Here is a 26515-nt window from a genome sequence, read left to right on the forward strand (position 1 = left end):
AGGTCTGTAGGTCCTGTGGGGAACCCAAATAAAGGGGATGGAACCAACCATCTCTGCTCAGTAAATCAACAGAAGGGTTCAAGGAGGCAGATAGGAAATGGTAAGAGGAAGAACAGAAGTGTTTTGAGTGACAAATCCCAAGGTTATGTCCTTGTCTCCAGGGAAAAGTAATCCTCAGAGTTGAGGATGATTGGCCTCTTTAAAGGCACTTAAATAGAAATTGTAGTTGGCTGGATTCACTGATATCTACATGAATAATTAGAGAGGCTTGTGTAATTCTGAGGGATGTGGCCTAAAAATGAATTTGTTTAGAATGTCTGAATGACAGACGCTCTCAAAGAAAAGGCAGTGGATGTTTTCAAGCCTGTTATCAGACAGACCTGCCTCAAAGTGACTCTAATCTAAAACCAAATGTAAGCTGGCTTAGGTTTAACTGTCCAGGGCTGTGTTTGGCACCTGCCTTGCTCTCTCTGTATCTTCCACAGTGCTGTAATTTTTTGGATGTTTTTTTCACCAAAAGCCATCTGGGATTGTTGTTTTGAATGAATGTTCCCAGAAATGCACAGTGCAGCAGTTTTTCTGTCCACCTGAAGAAGAAAACCAGTGTAACAAATAGAGTACTTTATCTTCTTTTGACAAAAAGCAACTTTTTTTTTTTTTCAAGACTGAGTATTTTAAAACTTTAAGTCTGCATGGGCTGCCTGTGTGTCATTTCTTGAACATGACAAGTACAGTGTGTAACAGTAGAAATTCTCTCTTCCACGTTGTAACTGGGTTTACTGGTGAGTATGTAATGAGTGGACGTTGTAAAGAACAGGCAAGCTCTTTGTTTAGTCAGGAATTGGTGTGTGTGGAGAAATAGTGACCTCATGCCTTCTTGGCTTCTTGAGATTTGAGGTTTGCCACCATGCTCTGGTCCCCTTTGCAAGGAGGACTTGACAAATGGGGGAAACCTGCAGCAATATTTCACTGGAGTTTATCTGCTGTGTGCAGCTCCTTGCTGATCAGTGGGGAGGGGCAGCAAACAAGCAGAAGGGTAAACAAGGTTTGGTAACTGCTTTAACCCTCTTGTATTCCCTGTGCAGTGGCAAGGAAACAGTTCTGGCATGAAAAAGCTTCTCAAAGGCCAACTTAGCCTTCTTTCACTTTAGAGAGCAGAGAAAATTGCCTAAAAATTCAGTGTTAGCTGCTGTGCAAGGTTTAGAGCAATAAAAGGAGAGTGGTTTTGGTGTGACAGTCATGTTTTCAAAGGGGCTGTGAAAAGACAGACTCATTCCTGCCTCCTGCCTTGGGAGTGAATTAATTGTACTGCAGATACATTAATTCTGTGTGAGAAGAGGGATCTCCACAGAAATCTAAGTGGTACTGCCCAAATCAGCCTCCCACTGAAGGGCTGAAGAGAGGGATTGTTATTTCTTTGTGCTCTTTTCAACTGGAGCCCTTGAGTGAGGGCTTTTGTTGATCAGGAAGCCATCTCAGCCTGGAAAGGTGTATTATTCTTTATTTCCATCCCATGTCTGTGTGTTACAGTTGTCTTGCCTTTCTCTTTTTCAGCCTGCAGCCCATGTCTTTCTCAGGGAAGTCATGTTTCTTACCAAGAAGGAAACAATCAGGGATGGCATTTCTACTGACCCTAAACCCCTTGTTTCAGAATCCCCAGGATGGGTCAGGTTGGAAGGGACCACAGTGGGTCACTGGTCCAACCTTTTACATCCAGACAGTTCTGGAATATCCCCAGTGAGAGAGACTCCACACCCTCAAAGTTGACTTTTTGAATTATTTGATAATTCCCCTTTGTGTAGTTCAGTCACTTCTGCTGTAGAATTGCCAGGTGTTTAACTTCTGAGTGAATTCTGTTTCTGCTGGAAAATGTGTTGTCCCTGCAAGTCATTTCAAGTTTTTTGTTAGTGAAACAAATTGGTTCAGCAGCACCAGGCTGCCTCATTTATTCAAAGAGATCTCAGAGCTACTGATGTGTAATGAAATGAAGGTAGTTGTTCACTCCACACTGGACTCGTTACTGAGAGTGAGTAATGTCACCAGGAATTAGTGACCTCAGCTCCAAATATGGTATCTGCTGAAAAATAGATGTCACTTCTCCAAGCTGGTGAGCATGGGAGGTGGAGAACCAAGTGTTGTTTCAACACCCACATTCTTGTGGGTGAATCAGAGCCATGGACCCTTTCTGCTGAGCCAAGATGACAATGGTGTATTTACACCACCACTGACCTGCTAAAAGTGGAATGTCAGCCATGATACTGGTTGGGTTTTTATTTTTTCTTAATCATCTTTGACATCAAAAGTGTAATTTGTTGTAGTGAATGCTCACAACCTCTGACTTTCAGGACATGCTGAAGTACCTACAATAGAGCCAGTATGCTTCAGAAAGAAGACTGATGCTTAAATATTTGGTTCTTCTGGGGAAAAACATAATCTGCCTGAAGAACAAAACCATTTTCCCCCTGCCTTTGAGCATTAATTTCTGGAAAGGGACAAAAATGAATCTTTTTGCTGTGGATGTACAGTGCCCAAATTCTGTTCTGTGACCAAGTGCCACCTGAGAATGTGTTATCAGGTGTATGTGTATTTTGGATTATCTGGAATCCAAAATACAGTCCAAGAGCTCCAGAACAGCCTTTCCCTGGCTCCTCAGGTAAACCAGTAAAACCAGACCCTGCAGCATGGTACATGAGAACATTCCACTCTGCTCACTCCAGAGCTTCTGCTGGGTCTTTGCAGGGACTCCACATCAGTGATTTTGGGAGAAATTCAGCCTGGGTGCCATGGCCAGTGCATCCCTCCTGTCTTTGTGCCAGGGAGGGACGGGCAAATGCTGGAAACTGAAGGAGGAATTAGTGTTTTCCCTTCTGTGGTATGAGCTCCTTTGGGTATCAGTTTCCCTTTGCTACAGGACATTTGGATTTAACCATTGTCTAGTTAGTTCTACTTAAAAGTTGTTGGGGTTTTTTTATTGCCTCACATTCTTTGCTTCTTGTTCATGAAAAACTTAACAGCGTCTTACAGAGTTGTTAAAAAAGTTCTTCTCAGATTCCAGAGATGTCAGAGAGGATTCTTCTGTTTGGAGGTTTGGAAATCTTCAGTGAAATAATGTATTTATTACTTCATTTCCTGAAATATTTTGGGTCCAAACTTGAAACTGTTCAAGTGTACATAAAGCCCTGGCAGGCAGCTCCTGCTGAGGGAGTGAGCTCATCCTCTGCTCTGAGGAAGCAGCTGAAGCATCAACTCCAGAAAAAAACTGCAGTGTTTGGGTCCTGTGCCCTCCCTGCCACTCACCCAGCACTGACAGCTCAGGTGAGACCCCCCCTGCAGAGCTGCCCCAGCCCAGCAAGGACCTGGAGCTGCTGGAGAGAGCCCAGAGGAAGCACCAGGATGGGAGGAAAGGCTGGGATTGTTCACCTGGAGGGGAGAAGCTTTGGGGTGACACAATTGTGGCCTCCCAGTGCCTGAAAGAGCTGTAGGAAAGATGGAGAGAGACTTTATAAGAGCCTGGAGTAAGAGGACAGGGGGGAATTGACAGATAGTAGGGTTAGGTTGGATATTAGGAGAACAAATTTACTGTGAGGGTGGGGAATCCCTGGCACAGGGTGCCCAGAGAAGCTGGGGCTGCCCCTGGATCCCTGGAAGTATCCAAGGCCAGGCTGGACAGAGCTTGGAGCCACCTGGGCTAGTGGCAGGTGTCCCTGCCTGTGGCAAGGGGTGGCATTGGATGAGCTTTTAGCTCCCTTCCATCCCAAACCATTCCATGAGTTTATGATAAGCTCCTTTAAGGTCCAGCACAGTTCTTTTACCCGCTCTTGGAAATCTTTTTGGCTGCCCCTGGATCCCTGGAAGCACCCAAGGCCAGGTTTCCAGCTGGGATAGTGGGAGGTGTCCCTGGCCATGGCAGGGTTTGGAATGAGATGCTCTTTAAGCTCCCTTCCAGCCCAAACCATTGTGTGGATCTATGATGTACTTCTGTCTGAAGAAAAAACCCATGTTAGTGTAGGTACAGCTTTTGAAATCCTTCTGGCACTTGCTGGCACTTGAAATGTGCCACCCTTTTGTTTGGCTCCTTCGAGGTCACCACCTAAATCTCACCTCATTCTGTCCAAGAGGACTGTGGCTCTCCTGTCCATCAGAGAGCTGGAGTTCTGCCCCAGACCTGCCTTAATCCCACAAAGATTTGTGAAGTCTCTGTTTGAGCCTGGTTAGGAATGACCCTGCTCATCTCTGTGATGCTGCTTTACCAGTTTGTTGACATTCCCACCAGGAAGGTGAGAAAGTTTTTTTGCCGCGTCCTTTCAACTCTTGGATTAATAAAAAACCATTGTAGCATTCCCTCATGTTAGTTGTGGATGTTGGTTCCTGCAAACCTCTGACATTGCTAAACAGGTTTTTTTATTTCTTTGTTTGCAACCCTGCTCTCCATTGAAAGAAAAGACACTCTAGATGTGTCAGGAAATTCCTTTGTTGTACTGATGACAGCCCAATTCTATCTTTAGCCTCAAATTCTGGAATTGCAAGGCCCAGCCTTCCCTTTATGAGAACAGGGATGACCTGGAGGAAGAACTTTCCTAGCAGCAAGTTTGTTGTTTCCACTCTGAAACGATGTTAATTGATCAGCTCAAAGATACAACCTCGCCTTACAAGTCTCGCCTTTCTGAGGAGAGGAAGAAACTTGCCAAAAGCTAAATATAAACAAGGTGCAGTGGAAAATGCACATGTGCCTGCTGTGGGAGTGTGAAGTGATGTCTCCCTTCCTAAAGCAGCACGAGCTGCAGGTTAAGGGAGTTCACAGAGCAGTTGTAAATCTACACCCTGGTTCCTCCTGGTCATGAAAGATGACTCCCAGGCTCTGCCTGTGGGTGCTCAGGGTGGCACGGGGTGTGTGTGCCCTGGGAGCTGGCAGGTGCAGCCCCTCTGCACATCCAGGCTCCCTGCAGCATTGCTCACACCTTCCCCTGCTTTGGCTACGGCAGGGAGACAGCTCTTGTAACAGAGCACAAGGTTCCTCTCTGTTCCCAGGCTACAAATACTCCTCCAAGTGACCAATGCCTCAGGAACCTGGAGGCTTGTTGGAATTTTTACTGCAGGTGCTTGCAGGAACGTCTGACCTGAGGGCAGGTAAAACCTGTTCCCCTCTGCCATGCACAGAGCTCCTCCCTGTGCGTTACAAATCATCTCTGGTGTCTAATCCTCATTCTTTCCTCTTCCCAGGACAGTGTAAGTGCTCTCCTGGGATTGCTTTCAGTTCTGGGAGGTAGGCAAGGAGCCAGTGGCAAAAGGAGAAAGGCAGATTTTTAACCCTTAGCTCTGATAGGAGCTGCCACAAATCTCTCATTTCTTGGAGTTTTGGGTCTTCTGTTCAGTAACTCCTGTCAACTTCAAAGATTTGTTTGAGACGTTTGCTTGATTTACTTATTTTTATAATATATGCAATTAATAAAGCCTTCTTTGGGCTTCTGTCCTCATTGCTAGCATTTGATCTCTCTGGTGTCTCACAAACATACTTCTCAAGCTGTCATTGAATCCTTTACATTTCATATTTTCTAACTGGGAGTTGAAATAGAGTGAAGAAGGTGGCTCTTTGTCTTGGCCATGCCATCTCCATCATTCTACTCAAACTTTGATGCCATTTGGCCTTTCCCCTTGCCCTTCTCTTGAGTGCATAACCCCACTGCTGTTTTCACTAGCAGGCATCAGACTGAGGAAATTGTATAAATTGGGTCCAGTATCAGATGAGAAGTTGCATGGAACCTGAGGACTGTTGTTCCTGTGACAGACTCTGAACCCTCCTAGCTCAGAAGGTGTCTTTTCCAGCAATTGATTGCTCTGCCAGGGGACTTGCACATAGCCAGTCCTTTTTCTTTTGGGCTGGTGATCATTTGGATTTACTGGTGTCACACGTCAGTGGGCAAAATCTAACTGGCAGTGTTTGCCTCTTATCCCAAACTTGTCTTTTTTGATTGTTGTTTTAATACACCTTCCCTCCTTCCCTTCCCTTCTGCTTGGGTCAGGTTCTGGATGTCATCCTTCCAACTTCTGCTTTCATCCATAAAACCCTAATCAAGCACTTCTGTAGGGTCTCTGCCTAATCCAAGCTTACTTAGGCCATGGAAAAGTTAATTTGTGGTGTTGGGTGTTACTTATGTGATGAAATGACAATCTCAGAGGAGAGAACTCTGCCTCATATGACATCAGCTTTCCAGTCAGCTGTTTAAAAAGCTGGATTTTTTTTTTCTTGTAAAGCTGTGATGGGCCATCATGTCAATACTAGTAAATATTTCTGATGGTGAGAACAAACTTCCTTTTATAGTATCCACACGCTGCTGTTTTTACTGAATCCAGCCTGGAGCTGTTTCCTATTTCTGAGTGTTGGCTCACACTCAGCAGCTCCTGGTGTTCACGTGCTCTGTCTCCCTCTGTTTCTCTCTCAGCTTTTTTAGCCTTGTTGATCTATTATTGTGACTTTGGCCAGACGACGCCAGCTTTCAGCATTTAATGGGCTGGGAGAGCAACAGCTTCCTCTGCCTGTGAGACCATGATGTCATCAGCTACTTTGGGTTCTTTCACCATCCTGATGCTTGGTGGATGTGGAAAGAATGCAAACAGCACTTTCCAGATGTTCTCAGGGCAGCTGGAAAACCATACATGGATTGTTTGCTTGGGGAATATTGCTGGTCTGTTTAGGAGAGAGCAGTGAGAAGCGTGATGAAAACACAGCTCCTGTGCTGTCAGGTGTCTCACAGAAGGTTGTTGGGGTGTTAAGTGACGGCACAGCTCATTCAGGACTCCAGCTGGGCACCTGAAATATCTTCCTACCTGCTCTCCATTCCCTCTCTTCCCTTCCTTCCTCCAGCTTCAGCTCCTGAGTGAAGCACAGGATCCTTCTGATCTCCTGCAAGGCAAATGCTGTTTTGTTCCTGCAGTTCCTCAGAGTTATCTCAGCAGTTGAAGACTAAAGAAAAGAACAGTTATCTAGTTTTTAAACTCCCAGTGAAATATTTGATGTAGTAGGAGCTACTGAATAAACACAGGGGAGTTTCATCTTGGTGCAGTGCAGACTGGGAATTTGGAAGCCCTCTCCAGGGCTGGAAAAAGCATCAGCTCTCACCCACTTGTGGCATATCCAAAAAAGTTTATTTTTAGGGAGAAGCAGTCACTTCCTTCTTTAGGGTGGGTGGGTGGGTGTTTTTAATGCATTAATTAATTTTTATTGAGTGATGGAAAAGCTGATGTCAGAGCTGCATTGCGGTTGGGCGTGCAGGAGCACAAGGTGGTAGGAAATAATACAGCTAACACATGAGGGCAGGGAGAGTTTAACCATGGGCAGTTTAAAATAGCCAAGCTGAGCCCTATGGATATTAAAAACTATGACTGAATCAAAACAACGGGCTAATATTAAACTGGACTTTGCTGGGGGAGCAACAAACCTGTTGGGTTCATTTCTGTTGTTGTATCCAATGTCCAAGGGATGTTTTTTGGTCTCAACACCTGGGTTTCTGACTTAGGGTTTGTCTGTTTTTGGCTTTGCAGCATAGAAGTGACAAGGGGCAATACAGGTTGTGTTTTACTGGGTTTTTTATTCAGGAATCTGTAGAGTATCCTTTTCTTTTTACAGTGGTCTATAAACTTGTCCAGCATGACTTCTTGCCTGGCTGCTCTCACAGTTCAAATTGCACAGATCCACAGCAGGGAGGGGGAGGGAAGTGCTTTGGAAATGGGAGCCAAGACAGAGCACAGTTACATAATTGTACAAAAGAAAAGGGTTTTTTGTTTTGTTTTGTTTTGTTTTGTTTTTCCTTACCATATCCTCCTGCCTACTGAAAAAAATGTTGTTGGAAAGCTGGATGGAAAAAACTTCAGCATCGTTCATCCCTGTGGGGGCATGAAATGTATTGAAATGTTCCACCTGTTTTATGGCTGGTGCTTTTCCTCTTTCAGGTTTGACATCTACAGGAAGGTGCCAAAAGACCTTACACAGCCAACCTACACAGGGGCCATTAGTAAGTAACTTCTTTTTGATGTCCTTGCATAGCCCTGGTCTAAAATTAAAGATTGTTTGGCCTCTCTGTCTGCAGGGAATTCTTTTAAAGGGATGTTAAGCATTGGAAAGGGTGTCCTTTGTTGCTGAGGCAGCTTGTTCTGCCCATCAAACGCTGGAATGGTTTGTGTGAATTCAGAATTGAAGCATGGTTTGGGTTGGAAGGGGCCCTAAAGAGCCTCCAGCTCCAGCCACTGATAGGGATCCACTCTCACTCCCATGTATCAATCCACAGACTCTGGCTGATACTCATCTCTTGCCTTGGGCCCCTTTTCCTTCCTTCCTGCTCCTGAGGGAGGCTGGAGGCTGAGTAATGCCATTTCACACAATTATGTGCAGCGAGCTGGCTGGGCAGAGGGCTTGGTAAACATTGATCAGGCTGATCCTGCCAGGCCTGTCATTACCCTGCTCATGCAGCTTTCCTGTCCCTTTGAGCAGGGACTTCCTTTGATCAGGGAGCTGTGCCCCACTCAGCCATGCTGGTAGATGGGTCAGTAGTCTTGTGTGTCATTGCTGACGTGAGTGATGTCACATCCCTTGGTGACAGCGCGCAGGACTGAGTCAGTGCCAGTGAATCAGGACACAAAGGAAAGCCCTCTGTGAGCTGGAGAAACTCCTGGCTGTGAGCATGGTTGAAGAACAGGTTGCCCAGGGGAGCCTCTGTCCTTGGGGATGCTCCAAACAACCAGAGCTGGCCCTGAGCAACCTGCTCGGAGCAGGGGAGTTGGACAGGATGGGCTCCAGAGAGGTCCCTGCCAGCTTCAACTATCCTGTGCTTCTGTGAAGATAACACTTTTCCCTAAATATTTACTCTCAGAGTCCTCGTCCCCTGAGTTCTCCTGGCCACTGAATTACTTGTATCCCAACTCCCATGTGGGTTTGCTGAAGTTGGGAACAAAGTGCTTGACTCAAACTGTTTGGGAATTCAGGGGCGGATGAGATTTGGTGTTTTGAAAGAACACTTTGAACTTGTGAGTGATCCTGCCTTCTCTTCTGTTTTGGAAACTAAGAGTTCCCACACTGCCACTGGGCTCCCTTTGAGAATTTGTCTTGTTATGAATCACCTGCAAAAGAGTATTTTAGAAGGAAAAAAAACCATCAAAGGCCACCAGAGTTTAGGCTTTCAGATCTGTAGTAAACAGCTCAAGTGATAAGTCTGTTGTGGGAAGGCTTCAAGGTTATGACTCTTACTTACAATTATTAGCTGACTTATTTCTCTCTATTGTTATTTACAGCTTCTCAGGCTTTGATTTTCTTCTCTAACTGGTTCTCCTTCTTTTTCTCACAGTGTTTTTAGGCAGCCTGATAGAAGCTTCTGAACCACACAGGCAGCCACCAAAGTGGTGCCTTTGCCTGTGAGGATCTTGTGAGCAGCTTGTCTAATGGGCTTTTTTCTGTCTGACCAAGCCTGTGGCTTGTAATTTGAAAGCCACTAATCTTAGGTGTTGTAGGAGGCCATGGATGAGACCAGCCCATTGCCAGGCCAGTTGGAAGCCTGGGAAGGTTGCATGACCTGGTGAAAAATTGCTTTAGGGAAGTCAGCTTATGTTAACGCTGGGAGCTTGAGTGCAGGGGAAGGTCCTGCCTCTCAAAAAAGCTTTTAGGCTTTAGTAATCATGTGGAATTACTATGACTGCAACTTTATTTTGGCTTTCTTTAAGTCCTCCAAGTTTTACAGAGCAGATATAAAATAGCCCATGATATCCAGCTATTAATTTAGGCCTTTTCCATATAATTTCTGAAACCTTAGTTCAGTATCACTTCTGGTGCTGAAGGCTTTCTGGAATAGGAATGGACTTACTGCAGGGTTTCAGCAGTGACTTTTGGATTGTATAAAGGTCTGTTTTCAAAAACAAAGGTTGAGGTTTATTAGGGAAGAAGGCACAGATCAGATTACAGAAGAAAGGAGATGGAAAAGAACAGCTCTGCTCCTCACCAGGGCTGAAGGGGCTTTTAGGGAAGAAGCAGCTAAGGGAGAGTAAGTGTTGGGGGATTTTGAGGGAGAAGAGCAGGTGGTCTCGAACATGAGCAAGCTCAGAAGCCAACTGGAGTTATTGAGGCTTTCTTAGGTATGGATTTTTAATTCCCAGATTTGCTGTGAACGCTGCATACAAGATACTTCAGATCTATGTGGCAGCCACTCAGCTCCAAACAAGTTTTTTAGGAATGAAGGAACCAAGAATTTACTTGGAGTGAGGTTTGTCCAGAACAGCACTGCCACTGCTGTGGACTTCTCTGGGAAGTGTGTAGAAGTCACTCATTCCTTTTCCTCAATAAAAGTCCCTTTTCAGGCAGCATCCCTGTCGTGCTCTTGTCCCTCTTCCACCAGTTTTTCCAGGTCTTCCCACTGTGTGTAGCATGTCTGTGGTGCCACTGTGACAGACGTGGTGACAACCTGGCCATGTTTGGGTACAGAGGCAGCAGCAGCAGCAGTCCTGGCTGGCTGACAGTTGGCATCTGGCTGGACAGGAGCACTGGGGCTCTGGAGAGGAGCCTGCAGCCCAGGCAGCTGCTGGCACCTTCCTGCTCCCCAGCCATCGGTGTGGATGCATAGTTTACATGCACATGTTGTATGCACACATGGAAATGTTATCCAGAAATACCCTGTGCTGTTTGGGGGCTGGAGTTTTAAATACACATCAGGAAATATCCAAGTTATGATTCACATGGCGCCTGTAAGAGGACCCGTTCCTTGTGCTTCATAACAGTTTGCTCCACTGAATAATAAATACTATTAATTTTATGCCTTAATATAGACATGGCTCCATGTTCTCAGTCTGTGTGATGTGTTCAACACTTTGCCTTTCTCTCATTTCTCCTGGGGTGGGGAGGCAGAGCCAGGAATGTACGCAGACGGGGTTTGTAGTGGAAGGGATAAGTACAAAAAGGTTAGTGCAGGAATGAAAACCTTGGCAGAGTTTCCCATCCTTTTGGGATTGCAGATTAGCAGTGTGTCTACACCAGCAACCTTTGATATATTGATCATGTTATCATATTAGAGCTTTAAAAAACCTGTCTCAGATGTTGTTGGAGCTCTGTGGGAACGTCGCCGTGCTCTTGCAGTTAACGAAGCTTTATGCATGAATTGTTTGATTCTGTCTGATCCCAGCCTTTAATCTACTTTTCCAAATATAATACACTTGTCAAATGTGGGTGGTAGGACTGCACATTTGCATGGAAGCAGGTAAAAGCCTTCACTGTGAAAGAAGCAGCTGAAGCACCCTGTGCATAAATTCCTGTGCTGGGAACGTCGTTGTCTGTGCCTGCAGCTCCACGCTGAGAGAGGAGCTCCTGTTCTGCAGCTGAGGAAATGCTGCCTCTGGAGAGAGTAACTGATAATGCTGGCACATGAGTCTCCTGCCAAAAACTCCCCCTGCCCTGGAGATGTGTGTGTACAGGAAGAGTTTAGCAGTGCAGTGTCCTCTTTCCCAGAGTGTGCTGCAGCAGATGCTGAGAAGGAGCAGGAGGGGCAGGTTAAACACTTCACTGGGCTTTGCTCAGTTGGCTCCCGAGCTTCCTAAGCTGGAATTGGTTCCTTTGTGTTAAGCATCCCTCAGTGGATTTCTTCTTCAGGGCATGTGTGATTCCTTTTTGTAATCTAACAGGTTTTGTTTCTTAAGCAACCTCAGCATCTGTAGTAGAATCCTCAGAATTTAGTTGTGTAAAGGAAAACCTTCCCTTGTTTTTAACCTCCCCTTTCCATGTAGTTCCCATACTGGAAGGCACAGTGAGTGGTTGTTCCCCACTCACCTCCTTCAGGCTGCCCATGATTTTATATCCCCCTCTCATGTCCACCCTCAGTATTCTCTTTTACAGCTTCAAAACTGACTCTGTGGTTTGAAGACTGAGAAAAGCATTGAGGAGCTTTGAAAGTCGGTCCCTGCCAGGCACTTGAGGGCATTCTTGCAGGGTTTTTGAGATATAGGTTAGTGGAATTTTACTGTGCTGTGTTTGGTAAGTATTGTCACGAACCTTCACTGCAAGAGCTGAACTGAAAATGGACTTGAAGGGAGCAAGTACTGGAAAAGAAGGTATTTTGATTATATAAGTGGCAGAGAAGGAAGTTTAAAAATTGGAAGAGAGAGGAAGCTGTGGGAGAGAATTTAGTTAAGAGAGTTAGTAGTAGCAGGCTTTCCTAGAAGTGCTTGAGAGCAGAGAGGTCTGGCTGATGCTGTGGAAAGCCTTTAAGGGATTATAACAAGCAGCAAGGAATATGGGAAGCAATTAAAGAAAAAAGGGTTGTCTACGTCAAACACTCTCCCTGCAACTGCCAGAGATCAGAGATCTGGTGTCTCTCTGTCAGTGATCAGCACTACAAACACTGGATCTACTCATGTGCTGCCTTGGTTTCTTTTTTTGGGCTCTCATGTAGGTGTGGATGTTCTCACAAGAATTTGCTGCTGTGCTTTAAGGAGACTTTTCTCCTGGTGCCCTGTGCCAGGGCTCAGCTGGGTCACAGCCCTGGTGACCTTCTGTGTCCTGGCAGCCAAGACTTGGGAGCAACTGTGTGCCCATCTGAGGTTTCTCTTCAGGATTAATATCCCTTCTTGCTTCCTGTTTTCCTGCTGGTCTTCAGGTTTTTTTTTCCTCTCTTTCCTCATCCTAGCTAGTGGATTTTTTTGGCATCTCTGTTAATCCCTTGAACTTTAGAGTGGGTCATTAAATGAATCCACAGTTGAAATTACCCTGATGAGGAAGGGGAAGCAACGCATTTCTCTTTCCTCAGAGCTGGAAAAATGAGGCACAAGGCTTTAGGTCACTCAAGGCTCTGTCTCAGTACTTGCCCTCAGCACCTCTTTCCTTCCCTTGCCTCACATTCTTTACCAAGGGAGTGATAAAATTGTTCCCAGCCTGTTGTTACTTGAGCTTCCCAAAGGAATGGGCAGTCAGGCTGTGCAGGTCATGTGGAATAAAGTTGAGGAACGTGGCTTTTTAAAAAAAAAAATTGTATTTCTCAACCCTAATTAGTGGCTCTGGTGAAGTGGTCATTTCACAGAGGGCTGTGCTGGGATGGAGGGGTTGTGCTGGGATTGTGCTCTGGCTGTCACAGCCCTGGAAGAGCCTGTCAGTTCCTGCTTTGCCTTTCTGTGAGTGATTCATGGTGAATTTGGGTATTATATTTAACACAGGGACACCTTGCAGCCCTGTCCCCTTGAGCTGGCACATCCTTGCCTGCTCCAGTCATCCCTGATCCATAGGATTTACAGCTGTGCTTCCTTCCAGCCCCTCCTGTGTGGGTGACTGTCGCTGCTGCTTCAGTGTCCCTGCTCAGGGGTTGGAATAATTTCCTGGTGAAGAGCAAACAGTAAAATTCCAGCTACTTTGGGTTCCCTCCATACAATTCCAGGTTGGAATTCCTTGGAATTGTTGTCTGGGTACCTGACAATTTCTTCAGTGGGGATTTTCCCTCTCTGCAGAGTCAATTTGTCAGCAAATGGAGAAATGAGAGAAGTCAGGCACTGGCTGCACAACTCCAGTGCTGCCACGTGTCTGCTGTCCAGCTCTGAGGTGCCTTACAGAGAGCTTTGGAGCCTGACAGAGAGCCAGAATGTCTCCTCATCCCCAAAACACCCTGTGAGGGGACTGTGTCCTTTCAAAGCAAGGAGGTGCTGGTTCTTTTTGCCTCCTGGAGATTTAATAGTGATAAAATTGGGAGCCAAGGTCCGAGGAAGAGATGTCAAGAAGAGGGAGTGCTGGCACACCAGCATTGTGTGCTGAAAAAGGAGAATGGTGGAGCTGTGGGGAGATGGAAATCATGACAGAAAAAGTGGCCCAAAAGTGGAAGAGATCCCTGTTCTGGGTCTAATTATTAAGCCAAGGGATGCTCATATTTTCACTGCAAGAGGCAAATAAATTAAGATGAGGCTTTTCTAGATAATCTTGCCTGTGAGCAGAATTAAGCCATGCCTTTGGTAAGTCCCAAGGATGGGGATGCAGTGGTCAGGATTTTATGTGAATTTGAAGGCTTTTTTTTTTTTTTCTTGTGTATAGAATCTTCTAGTGTTTGCTCAGTGGGAAAGACACCAGTTTGATATTTATGCATTCATAAAATAATTGAATTTTTAATGGTTCCTCAGGATGTTTGGATATTGGCATGGCATTGAAGTCACTGCTCTGGTGGGCTCCTCTGGGTCACGCACTCTTAAAATTGTTAATTCTCAATTGTGTAAGGGTGGCATATCCATATCCAGTGATATGGCTGTGTGAAAACAGTTTCTGTCTTTGTTAGACATACAAAACTAACCTTTTCCTCTCCTTGCCTCTGTTCCAGTCTCTGTCTGCTGCTGTCTCTTCATATTGTTTCTCTTCCTGTCTGAGCTCACCGGATTCATAGCCACTGAAATGTAAGTAAAAAGTCATGTTTTCCCCTGTTTGTGTGCCTGTGAATCTTTACAGCTTTACTGTTATCTGAGAGAAATATTCCTGTCATTTCACTGGGTCATTTAGTTGCCTAATGGGTTTGGGATTCCTTTAGGTTGAGTCCAAATTCTCAGACATCTATTCAGCTTTTTAATTTGCTAAAATTAATAGGCAAACTTGGTTCTGAACTATTTTTGATAGAGGAAGCTGTTCCAGACTTGCTTGATCCTTTATTAGCTGCATGTTGGATTGCATAATTAGCAGCATGGAGAAATGGATTGCATAAAATAAGAATTATTAATTTAATATCAATAATTGCTTTTTTTAATGATGTCAGAGCTGAATCTCTGATTCATGCAGGTAGTTTTATTAATGTGTGAATTTTTTCTTCTTTTGTTGAGCCTTACTAGGAAACCTTATTCACAGGTTTTGTGTCTGAGGACAAGTTGCCCCAGGTGGTGTCAGCTGTGAGAAAATGGAAATAACTTCTACTTTTAAAAATTATTCATTGAACAAGTATGAAGTACTTATTAACACCGAGTTAATCAGAATTTTATTTCCCCCCCCCCCCCCCCCGTTCTCATGTTCTTCCTTCCTCAAAGTAAACTTTTAGTAACTCTTAACACATCTACCTTTGTTTTGGCCTCTAGGAAACCTTCTCCATCACCCTGCTGATGTGGCAGTGAGCTCAGAGTGTGAGGCACAGTTCCTGGGTAGTTGGGAAGGGTGGAACTTCTGTCAGGCTCACATGATGGTCCTGATAGCCACAGATGTCAGTGCTGAGCTAAAAGGCTCTGAAACCTTGCTTAGATTGACCATTTTGATAACCAAGAAGCTCTTGCATTGTTTTTGTGCAGCTCTGTCTTGGATCAAGAGTATAATTTCAGGAATAATGTTCAGGTTGACTAATGTTTAACTGAAGGCAGGAGTGTAATCAAGCTCGAGATCATTTTTTGTGCCTGTTGCACGTTTACTTCAGAGATGGTATCTCAGATTTCTTGCTTGCTCACAGTTTCTTTGACTTCAGTTCCGTGTGTTTGCTTGTGAAATCCGGGGTCACCTTATCAGCCACTTCACAGAGCTGAGTTTCCTTGGGTTTCTAAAATACAGAAAAGCTAGACTGACTGCTCCAAGTCAAGCACTGCTTTTTCTTGCTCTCCTCATAGATCTCATTCTCTTGCCTGGTTTTCTTTTTTCTTCCAGTTAATGCTTTACAGGAGGAATTAGTAATATTTACCTAGTTTTGACTCAGTTATTGGAGTGCACATCTTTATGTAGTGGCAGTTTCCTGACTAGAAATTCCTTTTTGAACAGCACAATTGCATAACTCTGAGGAATCTCCTTCCTTTTTCCTTAAGAAGACGATGCATTTTCCACAGAAATTTTGGGAAGTGCTGTAAGCACGCTCAGCTGACAAGTTCCTCATTAAAACCTCAGAGAGATGGTGAAGTGCCTTTCCCAGCAGGAGCTGTGTGGGCTGGAGGTGTTTGCAGACAATAAAGCAGTAAAATTGTAGAGGGGATGTCATACAAGAGTCTGGGACAAATGACTGCAGGAACCTGATTCGTCATGGACTGTCCAACACAAAAGCTCTCACAAAAGAGTAGGAAAACCTCCTCCTGGTGAGTTACAAGTCACCAGCCTCTTGCTGGGAACATTCACCCCCAGCAGTTGTGAAAATGCTCTCCCAGAACAGCGGAAATCGTTCAGAAAGTCACTTCAAGTCCTTCCCAGTTCAGCGACTTCGAAAGCAGGAGTAAACTTTTATTTTCCATTTCTTACTCATTGGTTTCTCTTCTGAGAAACCCAGTACAAGTTGTTGTGAGCCTCTTGTGGTTCCCTTGCAGTCAGGTATTACTGGCAGTGAGTTGTGAGGCAGCAGAGCCTCATCACTAGGAATAAGAATTGGGAGCTCTGCGTGGTCTGGAACTTGTGAGAGCTCTGTGCTGCCATTAAACTGGGTAATAGCAAATAACAGGGGAAATACTGTCTCAAAAAGGTTTCTGAGCCTTGTCTTCCCATGATCCAAATACTTACAGATATGTGAAAGATTCCCCAAGTGCAAACTCTTCAGCTCTCATCGACTTTTATTGCAAGCTTCAAGGTGTTTTTTTAGTATTAAGAGTCTCCTACAACAGATACCTCACCCAGATTGAAGTTTCCCAATGCCAGCCAGGACCTGGATGATTACAGGTGTGCAGTTACATGGGATGAACTTTCCTGCTTTGTCACTGCCAGCTGTGCTGTGAGACTGCGTCACTCTTTCTCCTTTTGTGTCATATTTTCCTTAAAGCACTTGACAGAGCCAAGTTGGGTGGGGAGAGCTGCACAGTTTTGATGACAAGGTGAGCACTTGGCCTGGTGTTTTACATCAGAGACGTGGCAGGTTCCCTGCTGAGCACTCAGAGCCTGTTCCACGGAGTTATTGTGTGTGGGGTGTGTGCAGGGACATCTCCTTCAGGGCAGTGCTGCCCACAGGATTCCCTGTCTCACCCTCCGTGGCTGCACTTCAAGCAGGAGGTTGGTGTGGTTTGTTGAGCTCGTGCTGCAACATGAGAAAAGAAGAATCTGCTCTGCACCACGCTGACCCCAAAGACTCACAGGCTCCTGCCCACTGCTGCACTTTCCTCCACGTTCACAGGGGTGCAGCAGCCTCAGTGCCTGGTGTTACTCGAAATCTCGGTTTGGCCGCTCTTGCCCAACTTCAAAGCTGTTTTTCCTTGACCAGCCCATTGTGGTAGCATTTACAGTCTCAGCTGCTGAAGGCTTGTCTGGGTGGCAGAGAGCCAAGAAATGACACCCTCACCTCGAGGATCGCAGTCACAGCCCTAAACCCAAACATTACCTGTGTGGGGAGGGTGGCAGCTGTGTCATAACTCGTGTGGGCACTTCTAATGAGTGCTGGGGCTGTGGCTGTGCTCAGGAGCTGGCTCCAGTTAGGAAGTCAAACCAAGACACTGCAGGAAGCTCATGGAAGAGGTAACACACTCTAAAGGCACGTCCTCTTCTGCTGCTGACGGGTTTCCTGGGGAGACCAGCCCTGAGGAGGGTAGAAAACTCCCAAGTTGCTCATCTTCCAGATTTATCGTGTGACCCTAACAGGCCTGTGAGCAGCCATGAAGGAAATCCAAGCTTGGCACTTAGGTGGGGCTGCATCCTTCCCAGGAAAAGCACAGTGAAGGGCTGGTGAGGGAAGAGAGCTTTTTTCTTTTCTCAGTCACAACCCATCATCACCATTAAGGAGAGGGTGAGTTTAACTCTGGAAGTCAAGGATCCACTTGATTTTTAGTTTTTTTTAAGTCCAGACTAAAAGTGACTGAAGACTTAGTGCAAACTTCAGGAGTTGGAATGTCCCCATCCCTGGAGGTGTCCAGGGAACAGCTGGAGGTGGCACTCAGTGCTCTGGGCTGGGTGACAGGGTGGGGATGGGTCACAGGTTGGACATGATGATCTTGGAGGTCTTTTCCAACCTAAGTGATTCTATACCAAGAACCTTAATGAATCTCCTCAATTCTGTAGAAGATGAAGAAAAGGAGGTCTGTGCTCCACATTTGAACCTCTGAAGGATGAACAGCATCAAACACTCTTGTCCCACTGAGCCAATGACTCAAGTGGCTGAAGAAATTAAGCTAAAGGGTTAAATGTGTCTGGTTTTTCCTGAGCAAGATCAGCAGTTGGTTGAGTTGAGAGCAGTGTGAGGGCTAGAAATGGCTTGTTCTGCCTTCAGCAGCCTCCTCATTCCTCTGCTGCTGTGTTGCAAATCAGAAGCATAGAAATCACCCCTCTCTTTTCTAATTAACTCAGATCAGTGCTAGACGTTAATAGCTGGCAAGATGATAATCTCACCATTTTATCACCCTAATTAGGTCATGAATTATGTCCTGTAGGATCAATAATAGTTTTCCAAGTATTCCATCATTAAGGATTAAAGATGTAATTAACTAATCTAGTCTGCCTGGCATTGGCAGCCAGGGGAAGGGGTAGGAGGGTTTGAATGTGGTGCTTGTGGTATGAATGTTTCTGCTCAACACTAATTCATCTGCCACAGCACACTGTAGGAAGCAACAGACTGTTCCTGGCAGTGTTTGCTTTTATTTTTTTTAATGTAATAACAGACAAAAACCTATCTGAAGTGACAAGTTTGCTAATTGGAAAGCTGAGCCCCCCGCAAGGCAATTAATTACTTAGGCAGAATATCTGCAGTCAAATTACTGCCTTTTCATGAAAGCATAAACCATGAATCAGAGTCACAGAATATCCTGAGCTGGAAGGGACCCACTAGGGTGATCAAAGCCCAGTTCCTGGCCTGAAACAGGATAGCCCCAAGAAGGCTGTCAGGAGTGTGGGAGGAAGCAAAACTCCAGGAGTTTCAGGGAGCAGTGTTCCTTGTCCACACTGGATTCATTTGTATGCCCAGGACTGATCCTGCAGAGCAGCAGGATTGTCACCAGACCTGTCTTCAGAGGCTTTTTATCCCCCAGCTCTCCAGAGTGTGTGGGGTGTGTTTTGTGGCTCTCAGCCCGTGGAAATGGTACCAACCAGCAGAGTGTGATCCAGCTGCAGCAGGGGTTCCTTCTGGTGCAAACCCTAATCTGGGAGCACAAGCCCAGAGAGGCCACAATTCCTGTGTCCTGCCACTGAGCTGGAGATGCACCTCCAACCCTGCTGGCTCATCTATTTGAGGCAGATGAAATGCTGGAGCCAAGGAGCCCAGCACAGGCAGCACAGCTTTGTAGGCAAAGGAAATTGGAGTTGTAATCCTGCTCCTGCCACGGACTGACCTTGAGACAGAGACTTTTCTGCAGAAGGATGTAATCCTCAGCAGCCCTGAGAGAGGTAGGCAGGTAAGAAGCTTAATTGATGTTTGTGAGGCAAGGTGGGGATTACCTAAGAGGAGGTGTTAGAGGTTTGTGCAGGGTTGCTGTGCCCTGTGTGGGCTTGCAGGAAGCGGAAGGTCGTGTCATGATGTCATCTGCAATTCCTGACTCAGGTCTACACTGACGTCTTTCGAACCCTTCTCCTTCTTCCTGTCTCCTGGAGAGCTGTAATTCCTTCCTTTGTAGGGCAGCGTGTTTGCTGTGCTCCACAGCTGATCTGGGACAAGCACCTTCACACTGAGGAGCTGATTGGGATGCAGAAGATGACAAGTGTCAGAGCAGCAGACACATGACGCAGTAGAGAGTTTGCTGACCTGCTTGTTGTTGTTTCTTCACACAAATGGAAAAGAAGATTTGTCTAATGCTCTCTGCTCTGGCACCACTGAAAATGTGGTGATGCAGGGATCTCAGCATTGGAGGGTTGTGTTTCTGGAAGGTGTTTGATTAGAGCTGAAAGGGCAAGTGGAGCCAAGAGGGCTCACCTGAGAAAGTCTTTTGAGAAGCTCTGCGCTTCCTCGGGAAAGAATAATTATTTTCCCTCTTAGGCATGGGGTCCTGCAGGTCAGAGGGTGCCTCCTGGCAGTTGGAGGACAAGGTAAAGTGCAGCTTTCTGGAGTAAGTGGCTGTATTTTCTCTGTGGCTGATGACTGAGGAGGAGTCTGGCCAATTGTTTGCTGTGAAAGGGGGAGAAAAAAGGCTAAAACCTGAAGCAGGGCCTTGGGACAGGTAGGACACAGGACAAGGCAGATGTGTGTGAAGCTCTGGAGGGTGGATGCAGTGCCCACCCTCTGGTCCAAAGGCTCTTCAGCTCTTGAAGTGCTGCAGTTAGTGGCCAGAGCTGCTGGGTGGAAAGAAATTACTGTGGAAGTTTTGTTTCTGGGGAAACGAAGCTGTTGTGTCATAAATCTGAGACCTAAAGCGCAGGGAACAGGTCTGACTTTCTTTGGACAAAACCCTGGAGCCATGGCCTGCCCTCTGGCTGCTGTGTCCCCCTTGCCTTGGCTCTCACCTGCCATTGGCATGATCTGGCCAAAGGGTCCCTCCAGCTTTTTGCCTGGAACGCTGGAAGTTTGTAAGCAGACAGGGTAAGCAGCCCAGCAGCATCACTCAGGAATGTGAAATATTTCCAAGTGGTTCTTTCTAGAAGTGAAGCAGATTCCTGATGTGTGGATCATGGAGAAACTTCCCTGCTGTTCCTCGGGTCAGTGGTGGGAGGCTCTGTGGGGGTGGGAGGTGCAGCTCTCACCTTGTTTGTACTTTCAGTGCTCTGCACCCTCACCCTCCTTCATTGTGCTGCTTTTATTCAAATATTCCTCAGTAGCAGCAGGAAAACACCGACTCCTGCATGTTTGGAGAGGGTACACCCTGCCTTTGGAGCCACAATATGACCAATATCACTGCCTCTCTCTGCCTGGCCTCGGGTTTTGTTTCCCTTGTGACCATCCCAGATTTACTGTTAAGGCACTGTTCCTCCTGGGACGCTTTGTATTCCAGGACAGACAGGTATAAATTGGAGTCAACTTCTTTTCTTCCACCAGAGACCTTACTCCTTCAGGGAGAGTGGCTGGAGGGGGTAAATAGTGCTTTTCCTGACATCCCAGGAGAGTCTGATTAAATAGTAGGAAGGCTGTGTGTAGTTTGGCTCTGTGGCCCTGGGGAGGAGGATGGCAAGGGACATGTGAGTGCCAGCCCTTTGCCCCCCTAACCTGGCTGCCAGTGGTTCACTGGAAGGAATAGCCTTGACCCTGGAAATTTGCATTACCTATGAGATTTACAGAATTCCAATACTCAAAATATTTGAGGACAGAAATGTCCACTTTGTCGAAAACAACATTTTTGTGAGGTTTGCCCCACCAAGTGCAGCCTGTGGTGTTGTCATTGTACCTTGGTTCCCCATGGTGAGAGGGAATATCAGTGACACACAAAGGATGCACTTTGGAGCTGGATTTGTCAGTTTGGGCCCTCAGCAGGAGCTGATCATGCCATGAGGAGACAGTGGCTGGACTGGGAGGGAGAACAGGATCCAGCTGGATGGGTGCTTCATGAAAGGTGAGGTTAAAATGAGGGGAAGGAAAGAAGGATCCACTGTATGAGCTGCCTGATGTCTGTGCAGTGATAGATTGGGTTGTGAAATTTGGAACATGAGTTGCAGAGGGGCAGGGGGCTACTGGGTGAAGAGGAGGAGGAGGAAGTGACCATGAGCCTTGCCCAAGGGACAGGCTGGGAGCCACTGGTCCAGTGACCAGGCTGCAGGACAGGAAACCAGTTTCCTTCACCTGCAGCTCATGGGCTGTGTGACCTGCCCTACTTCTCTGTGCCTCAGTGATCCAGTGAGCAGCCAGGTGAGCTCAGCACTTGCCTTCCTTGTCAGAACTCCCTCGGGCTCCTCCTGAACAGTTCATCCTCTGATTTCTGCCAGAGAAATCAGAAATTTCTTTCTCACTCGCTCATCGCCGAGCGGCTCCTGCGCCTTCGCTGCTGGAGCTGCACGATTCCTGACAGGTTCAGGGTTAGAAATCAGCAAAAACAAACTCTGACTGTGCTAGGGCTTTTCTCCACACAGCTGGGATGTTGAGCTGAGCTGCTGGACCTGGCTGTGCTCTGCCAGCCCTGCTGTGAACGCTCCTTTAGCCAGGAACACCGAGGTGCCCGTGGCACTGCTGGGCATCTCTGGGCACCTCAGCCAGCACAGCCCTGGGAAGGAGTCAGGGACTCTGACACGGGCTGGAGCTGGGAAATGGATGGGAGCACTGGGGCAGCACTGAGAGGTGCCTTGCTCTGGGGGATTAGTGCCCATCCTGGCTGGAGCTGCTCCTCCCGGCCCTATTTGGATATATGCCTTAATCCAATCTGCCCAATCTGGCAGTAATGAACACGTAGAGCAGAGAATGCATTCCACCCAGGAGGAGAGGGCTCAGCCAAAAAGCTGCTAACTAGGTCACTGATGAGCAATCTTTCCCCTCCCTCTGTGTCATTTTTATTAATCACTTGAAAAATAGGTTGAGTAATGATTGCAAGCAACTTGTCAAGCCAATTAAAAGCAGAGAAAGGTAGGGCTGTGAAGCCCAAGACAAATGCTGTGCTGGTTTTAAATGAGTGTCTGTAAACCCCACTGACCTGTGAGTAATTGCCTCCAAAAAACCTAGCAGCATGTGTGTTTCTCAGTGTGAAGGTTTGTTTCTTCTGCATCCACAGGGCAAACAGTTCATCCTGGCCCAGAGATGTATCACCAGAGCAAAATCACTTTGAATCTGGCTTGTAGCTGCCTTAAGTCTGCTTTGACTCTCAGCATGTGGACTCTCCAGTGGGGCTTGTCAAAGAGTTTAGTGCACTTTGAATGTAAAATAAAAAAGCTACAGAGCACTTACTCGTTTTATTTGATGTAATTTGCCTGAATCTAAGCTCCCATAGCTTTATAATCTGCCCAGCTGGAAGATAAATTGTCAAATCTTATTTGTTGAACAGGGAAAAGAGCTTCTAGGTAATCACACCATTGTCTCAGTTCAGTGGGGTGAGTCTCTCAGAGTGGATTCTCCAGGACCATTCAGCAAATTCAGCACTGGGGTTGTTTTGGTTTATTTTTACGTGTCGGATGGATTGTGTGTGCCAACATTAAATATTTCTGCTCCTGCATTCCTCTCTATCTGTGTTTTGTCTCCTGTGAGATGTGTGCCAGCACTGTGGGTGCTATGAGACAACATTACTCTTTGGGAGGCTGGTGTAGTGTGTGAGATCCTGCTGTCCAGGATGTTTCTTCCCATCTGTTCCTGGCTCAAATCCCCTTCTCCTCAATTTTAGTCACCACTTTTGTTTACCATTCATAGCCTGAAATGTGATATTAAGGAGAAGAATACAAATATGTCCTGCTGCCTTCCTTCTCTTGCTGCTGCTCTGTCAGCTGGGTGGCAATAACAAAAGGCAATTAGTGACACAAATAGGCTTTCCTGGGGGTAGCTGAGAGCAGCCTTTCTCTAGAACTATTTGTGGCACAAATGGAAAAACACATGCTTCCCTCCTGCCTGAAAGGAGTAGCAGCCCAGGGGAGGGCAGGGGTGGATCAATAACCTGCCATCTCTTCAGCATTAGGCTCTTGGTTTGTAGCACCTCTGAAACCTCAGGGTGAGGAAGGGTACAGGAAGCACAGAACAGAAGTTTTGTTTTTTACTACTGCAGAACTTGTTTAGAGCCTCCTGCACTTGCCAAGAAATCAAATTAAGCCGTGATTTGCCCCCATTCCACCCTGGAGAGCTTTCCCTTCTCTCTGTCACTCTGTTGTAGCCATCACACAATCAAACCTCCTCTTTCCAGTCTCCTTTTCCCCCTCCCCATGCAAGTTTTGGGGTTTTCCCTGTGGGAAGCAGCCCTGTGCCTGAGCCCTGTGTTTCTGCCCTCCAGAGTTAATGAGCTCTACGTGGATGACCCAGACAAAGACAGTGGAGGGAAAATAGAAGTGAACCTGAACATCAGTTTGCCAAACCTGCACTGTGAATGTGAGTACCCCTTCACTTAGCAGCTGTTCTTTGTGCTTTGAGTAATACTTGAAATGGGCCCAGACTGGTACAGTGGCCCTTCTTCTGTAACAGGGTGGAAATAAGTAGCTGCAGCCTCTGCCAATATCCCATTGCTTTCTGTTCCAGGCCAGGGCACCTGGTTTTTTGGACCATGTGTTAGTGGCTGATCTCCTTCACTGGCTTCTTTCTGAATCTCATTTCCTTTTTTCTTTTTTTTTTTTTTTTAATTGTTTAGTAGCAACCTTTTTATATCTGAGAGCAAGAAACCTCCCAAGTTCCATTTGGAAGTGTGAATGCACCAGCTGGTTGTTGGCTCTTCCCAGGTCACCTGCCTTGTCTGCCTGAAGTTTTTCTGTTTGTGTGGTTGGGACTGCAGGCAGCTGGCAGGACATGGGAGGTGTATTTGTGTCAAATAGGCAGCGTGGAAAGTTTGGTTACAAAGCTTTTCTGGTATAACAGTTTTTGACAAAGGACATTATCACCTCAGTTTAGTCAAATGTCAGGAAAAAAGGTGTGGATTTTTTTTCAAGTCAAAGCAATACATGCTTTTCCTATGCAACCCTCCTGTTACTTAGTGTGTTGGATTTTTTTTGTCTTTTCCCTCCCACCCCTGCAGTGGTTGGACTGGACATCCAGGATGAAATGGGAAGGCATGAAGTGGGTCACATTGACAACTCCATGAAGATCCCTCTCAATAATGGGGATGGCTGCAGGTTTGAGGGCCATTTCAGCATCAACAAGGTGAGTGGCAGTGACAGTGGCTGAGGGTGTGCTGGCTGGGGAAATGCTGGCAGGATCCATTTGGAAAAATGAAAATTTGCCATGTTGTGTGTGTTTATGACCTTGGTCAGGCAGAAATTCAAGTCAGTGTGGGGACAGGAGGCTGCGTGGCCAGACCCACAGGGAATGTGTTAGATGAGGGGTTTGCTTCACTCTCCAGAGCAGGTAGTGGAGACAGAATTGCTGATCAGAGAGAGCAGCTCTGTGCAGCAGCCTGATGTTCAGGGGATGTGTGAAAACCCTGCAGATGCCAAAGGGCTCCTGTGTTTACTCCTCACGACTTCTGCACCTCCAAAACCTGACTCAGTGTGGAGAGGTCTTTGGCAGTGGCTGCATCCCAGCTCTCCTTGGTTCTGAGAGCTGCAGAATGACAGGAATGTTCCCTGCTGGAGGGTGCCAGGGCTCCTGCTGGGATGTTTGGAATACAGCACGTGGCCCCACGCATGCTTGCTGGGGATGCTCTGCTTCTGTCTCAAGGAATGAAAATCCAGGCCTGGAGGAGGCTCCTCTTTGGGATGGGTGTGTTCAGGATTGAATAATCTTGCTATGTAATGCTGGAGATGACTTGCTGGGGTGGGGGAGGCACTGGTGGGACCCACTGATGTCCTAAGAAGGGCACACCCTTTATTCACTCCTCTTGGTGTACCACAGGCTACAAAATCCTACTTCCTTCTTTTCCTCCCAGGTCGTGTTAAAGCACATCTAAAATAACAGACAGGACCTCTTGCTGATTCTGTGGCATGGAAAGGATTAGGGATTTAAAAAGAGCACTTTTTCCTCATCTCCAAGCCACCAGGATGGCTGGCAGCTGGTAGTCCACAAAACTGGGAAAGGGCTTCTGGAAAGTTCTTGTGCAGACAATTCCCGGAGCACAGAGCTGAGGTGCCTGGGGCTTTGTCTGCTGGATGTGGTGTGTCCTGCTCCCAGAGCAGCTCCAGAAGGGGGTGCAGAACGTGGCAGTGAGGAGCTTCCTCCACTCCTCATTTGTGTCTCATTTTGTGGCTGGGACAGCTGTCACAGGCAGGGGAGCTGACCCAGGACTTGTGGCTCTGGGAGCCCAAATCTCTTGTGTGTGACCTGGCAGTCTGCAGTCCCTTGGCAGGAGCTGGACAGGCTGAGCTGGGAGCTGGAGGGGGACCTGGCCAGCCTTGGGAACTTGACCAAGGCTTGCACTTGGGTGTTGCTGTCCCAGCTGCTGAGGGAGGACAGGGTGACAGTGAGATGATGGTGTGTGCTGCTTGCTGCAGGGCCTGACGCCCTGTTTGCTCAGCTTGTTTATGACACAGCTGGTGTCCACACCTGAAAGTGTTCCCAGGAGTGCACTGCTGTTCCTCAGGTCATTAAATCAGCTTTCCTGAAAGCACATGGAAGGGCATGTGGCCTCCCTTGGCCCTGCTAGTGAGGTGTCTGCAGAGAGCAGCTGTGCAGTTGTATAACCACCCTCCCACTCCTGCCTTGGGCCTTGCCAGATTGCTCCTCAGGGTTGCTTCATTGCACAACCTTTTCTTAATAGGAAAATATTTTTGCACCCTCCATGTCAGTGATTGAGCTGAATCTGCTGAAGGACTTCAGGGCTAGTGACCTGAAAAGTATGTGCATGCAGAGAAACACCAGGGCTCATTTTCTGTCTTGGAACTGAGCCTTTAGGTGAAACTTGTGCTTTTCAGTTCTTTGTATTTCCCTCCATTAAAAAAATTAAAAGGAAGGGCTCCTGCTGGCTCCTGCCAGGTGGAGAAGGGGAAGATCTGGGTTAGTTTGTATGGGGTGCCCACATGGGTTTGGTGGTGGATTTTCTCTTTATATAAAACTCATTCTTGCACACAATCTCAGAGGTAAAGTTGCTCATGACTGGTACCAGAAGAGAAATACCTCCCCAGCTTCCTGGGCTGCTCTGCAGCAGTGGGCCCCTTTGCAAATGCCAGATGTGGGAGTAAGACATT

At 46.7% G+C, this 26515-nt stretch overlaps 1 protein-coding gene across 1 annotated transcript in view; it reads left to right on the forward strand.

Moving 5' to 3' along the window:
- The window catches only part of ERGIC1 (endoplasmic reticulum-golgi intermediate compartment 1), a 56101-nt gene that overhangs the window by 12986 nt on the left and 16600 nt on the right, over positions 1–26515 (forward strand). Inside the window, exons 2-5 of the mRNA XM_059860107.1 lie at positions 7948–8009; positions 14319–14391; positions 23680–23774; positions 24412–24536. Coding sequence (XP_059716090.1) covers positions 7948–8009; positions 14319–14391; positions 23680–23774; positions 24412–24536 — 355 coding nt within the window. The remainder of the gene's footprint in view (positions 1–7947; positions 8010–14318; positions 14392–23679; positions 23775–24411; positions 24537–26515) is intronic.

Source organism: Haemorhous mexicanus, chromosome 15 (assembly GCF_027477595.1).
Source record: "Haemorhous mexicanus isolate bHaeMex1 chromosome 15, bHaeMex1.pri, whole genome shotgun sequence".
In the NCBI taxonomy this organism is placed as follows: Eukaryota; Metazoa; Chordata; class Aves; order Passeriformes; family Fringillidae; genus Haemorhous; species Haemorhous mexicanus.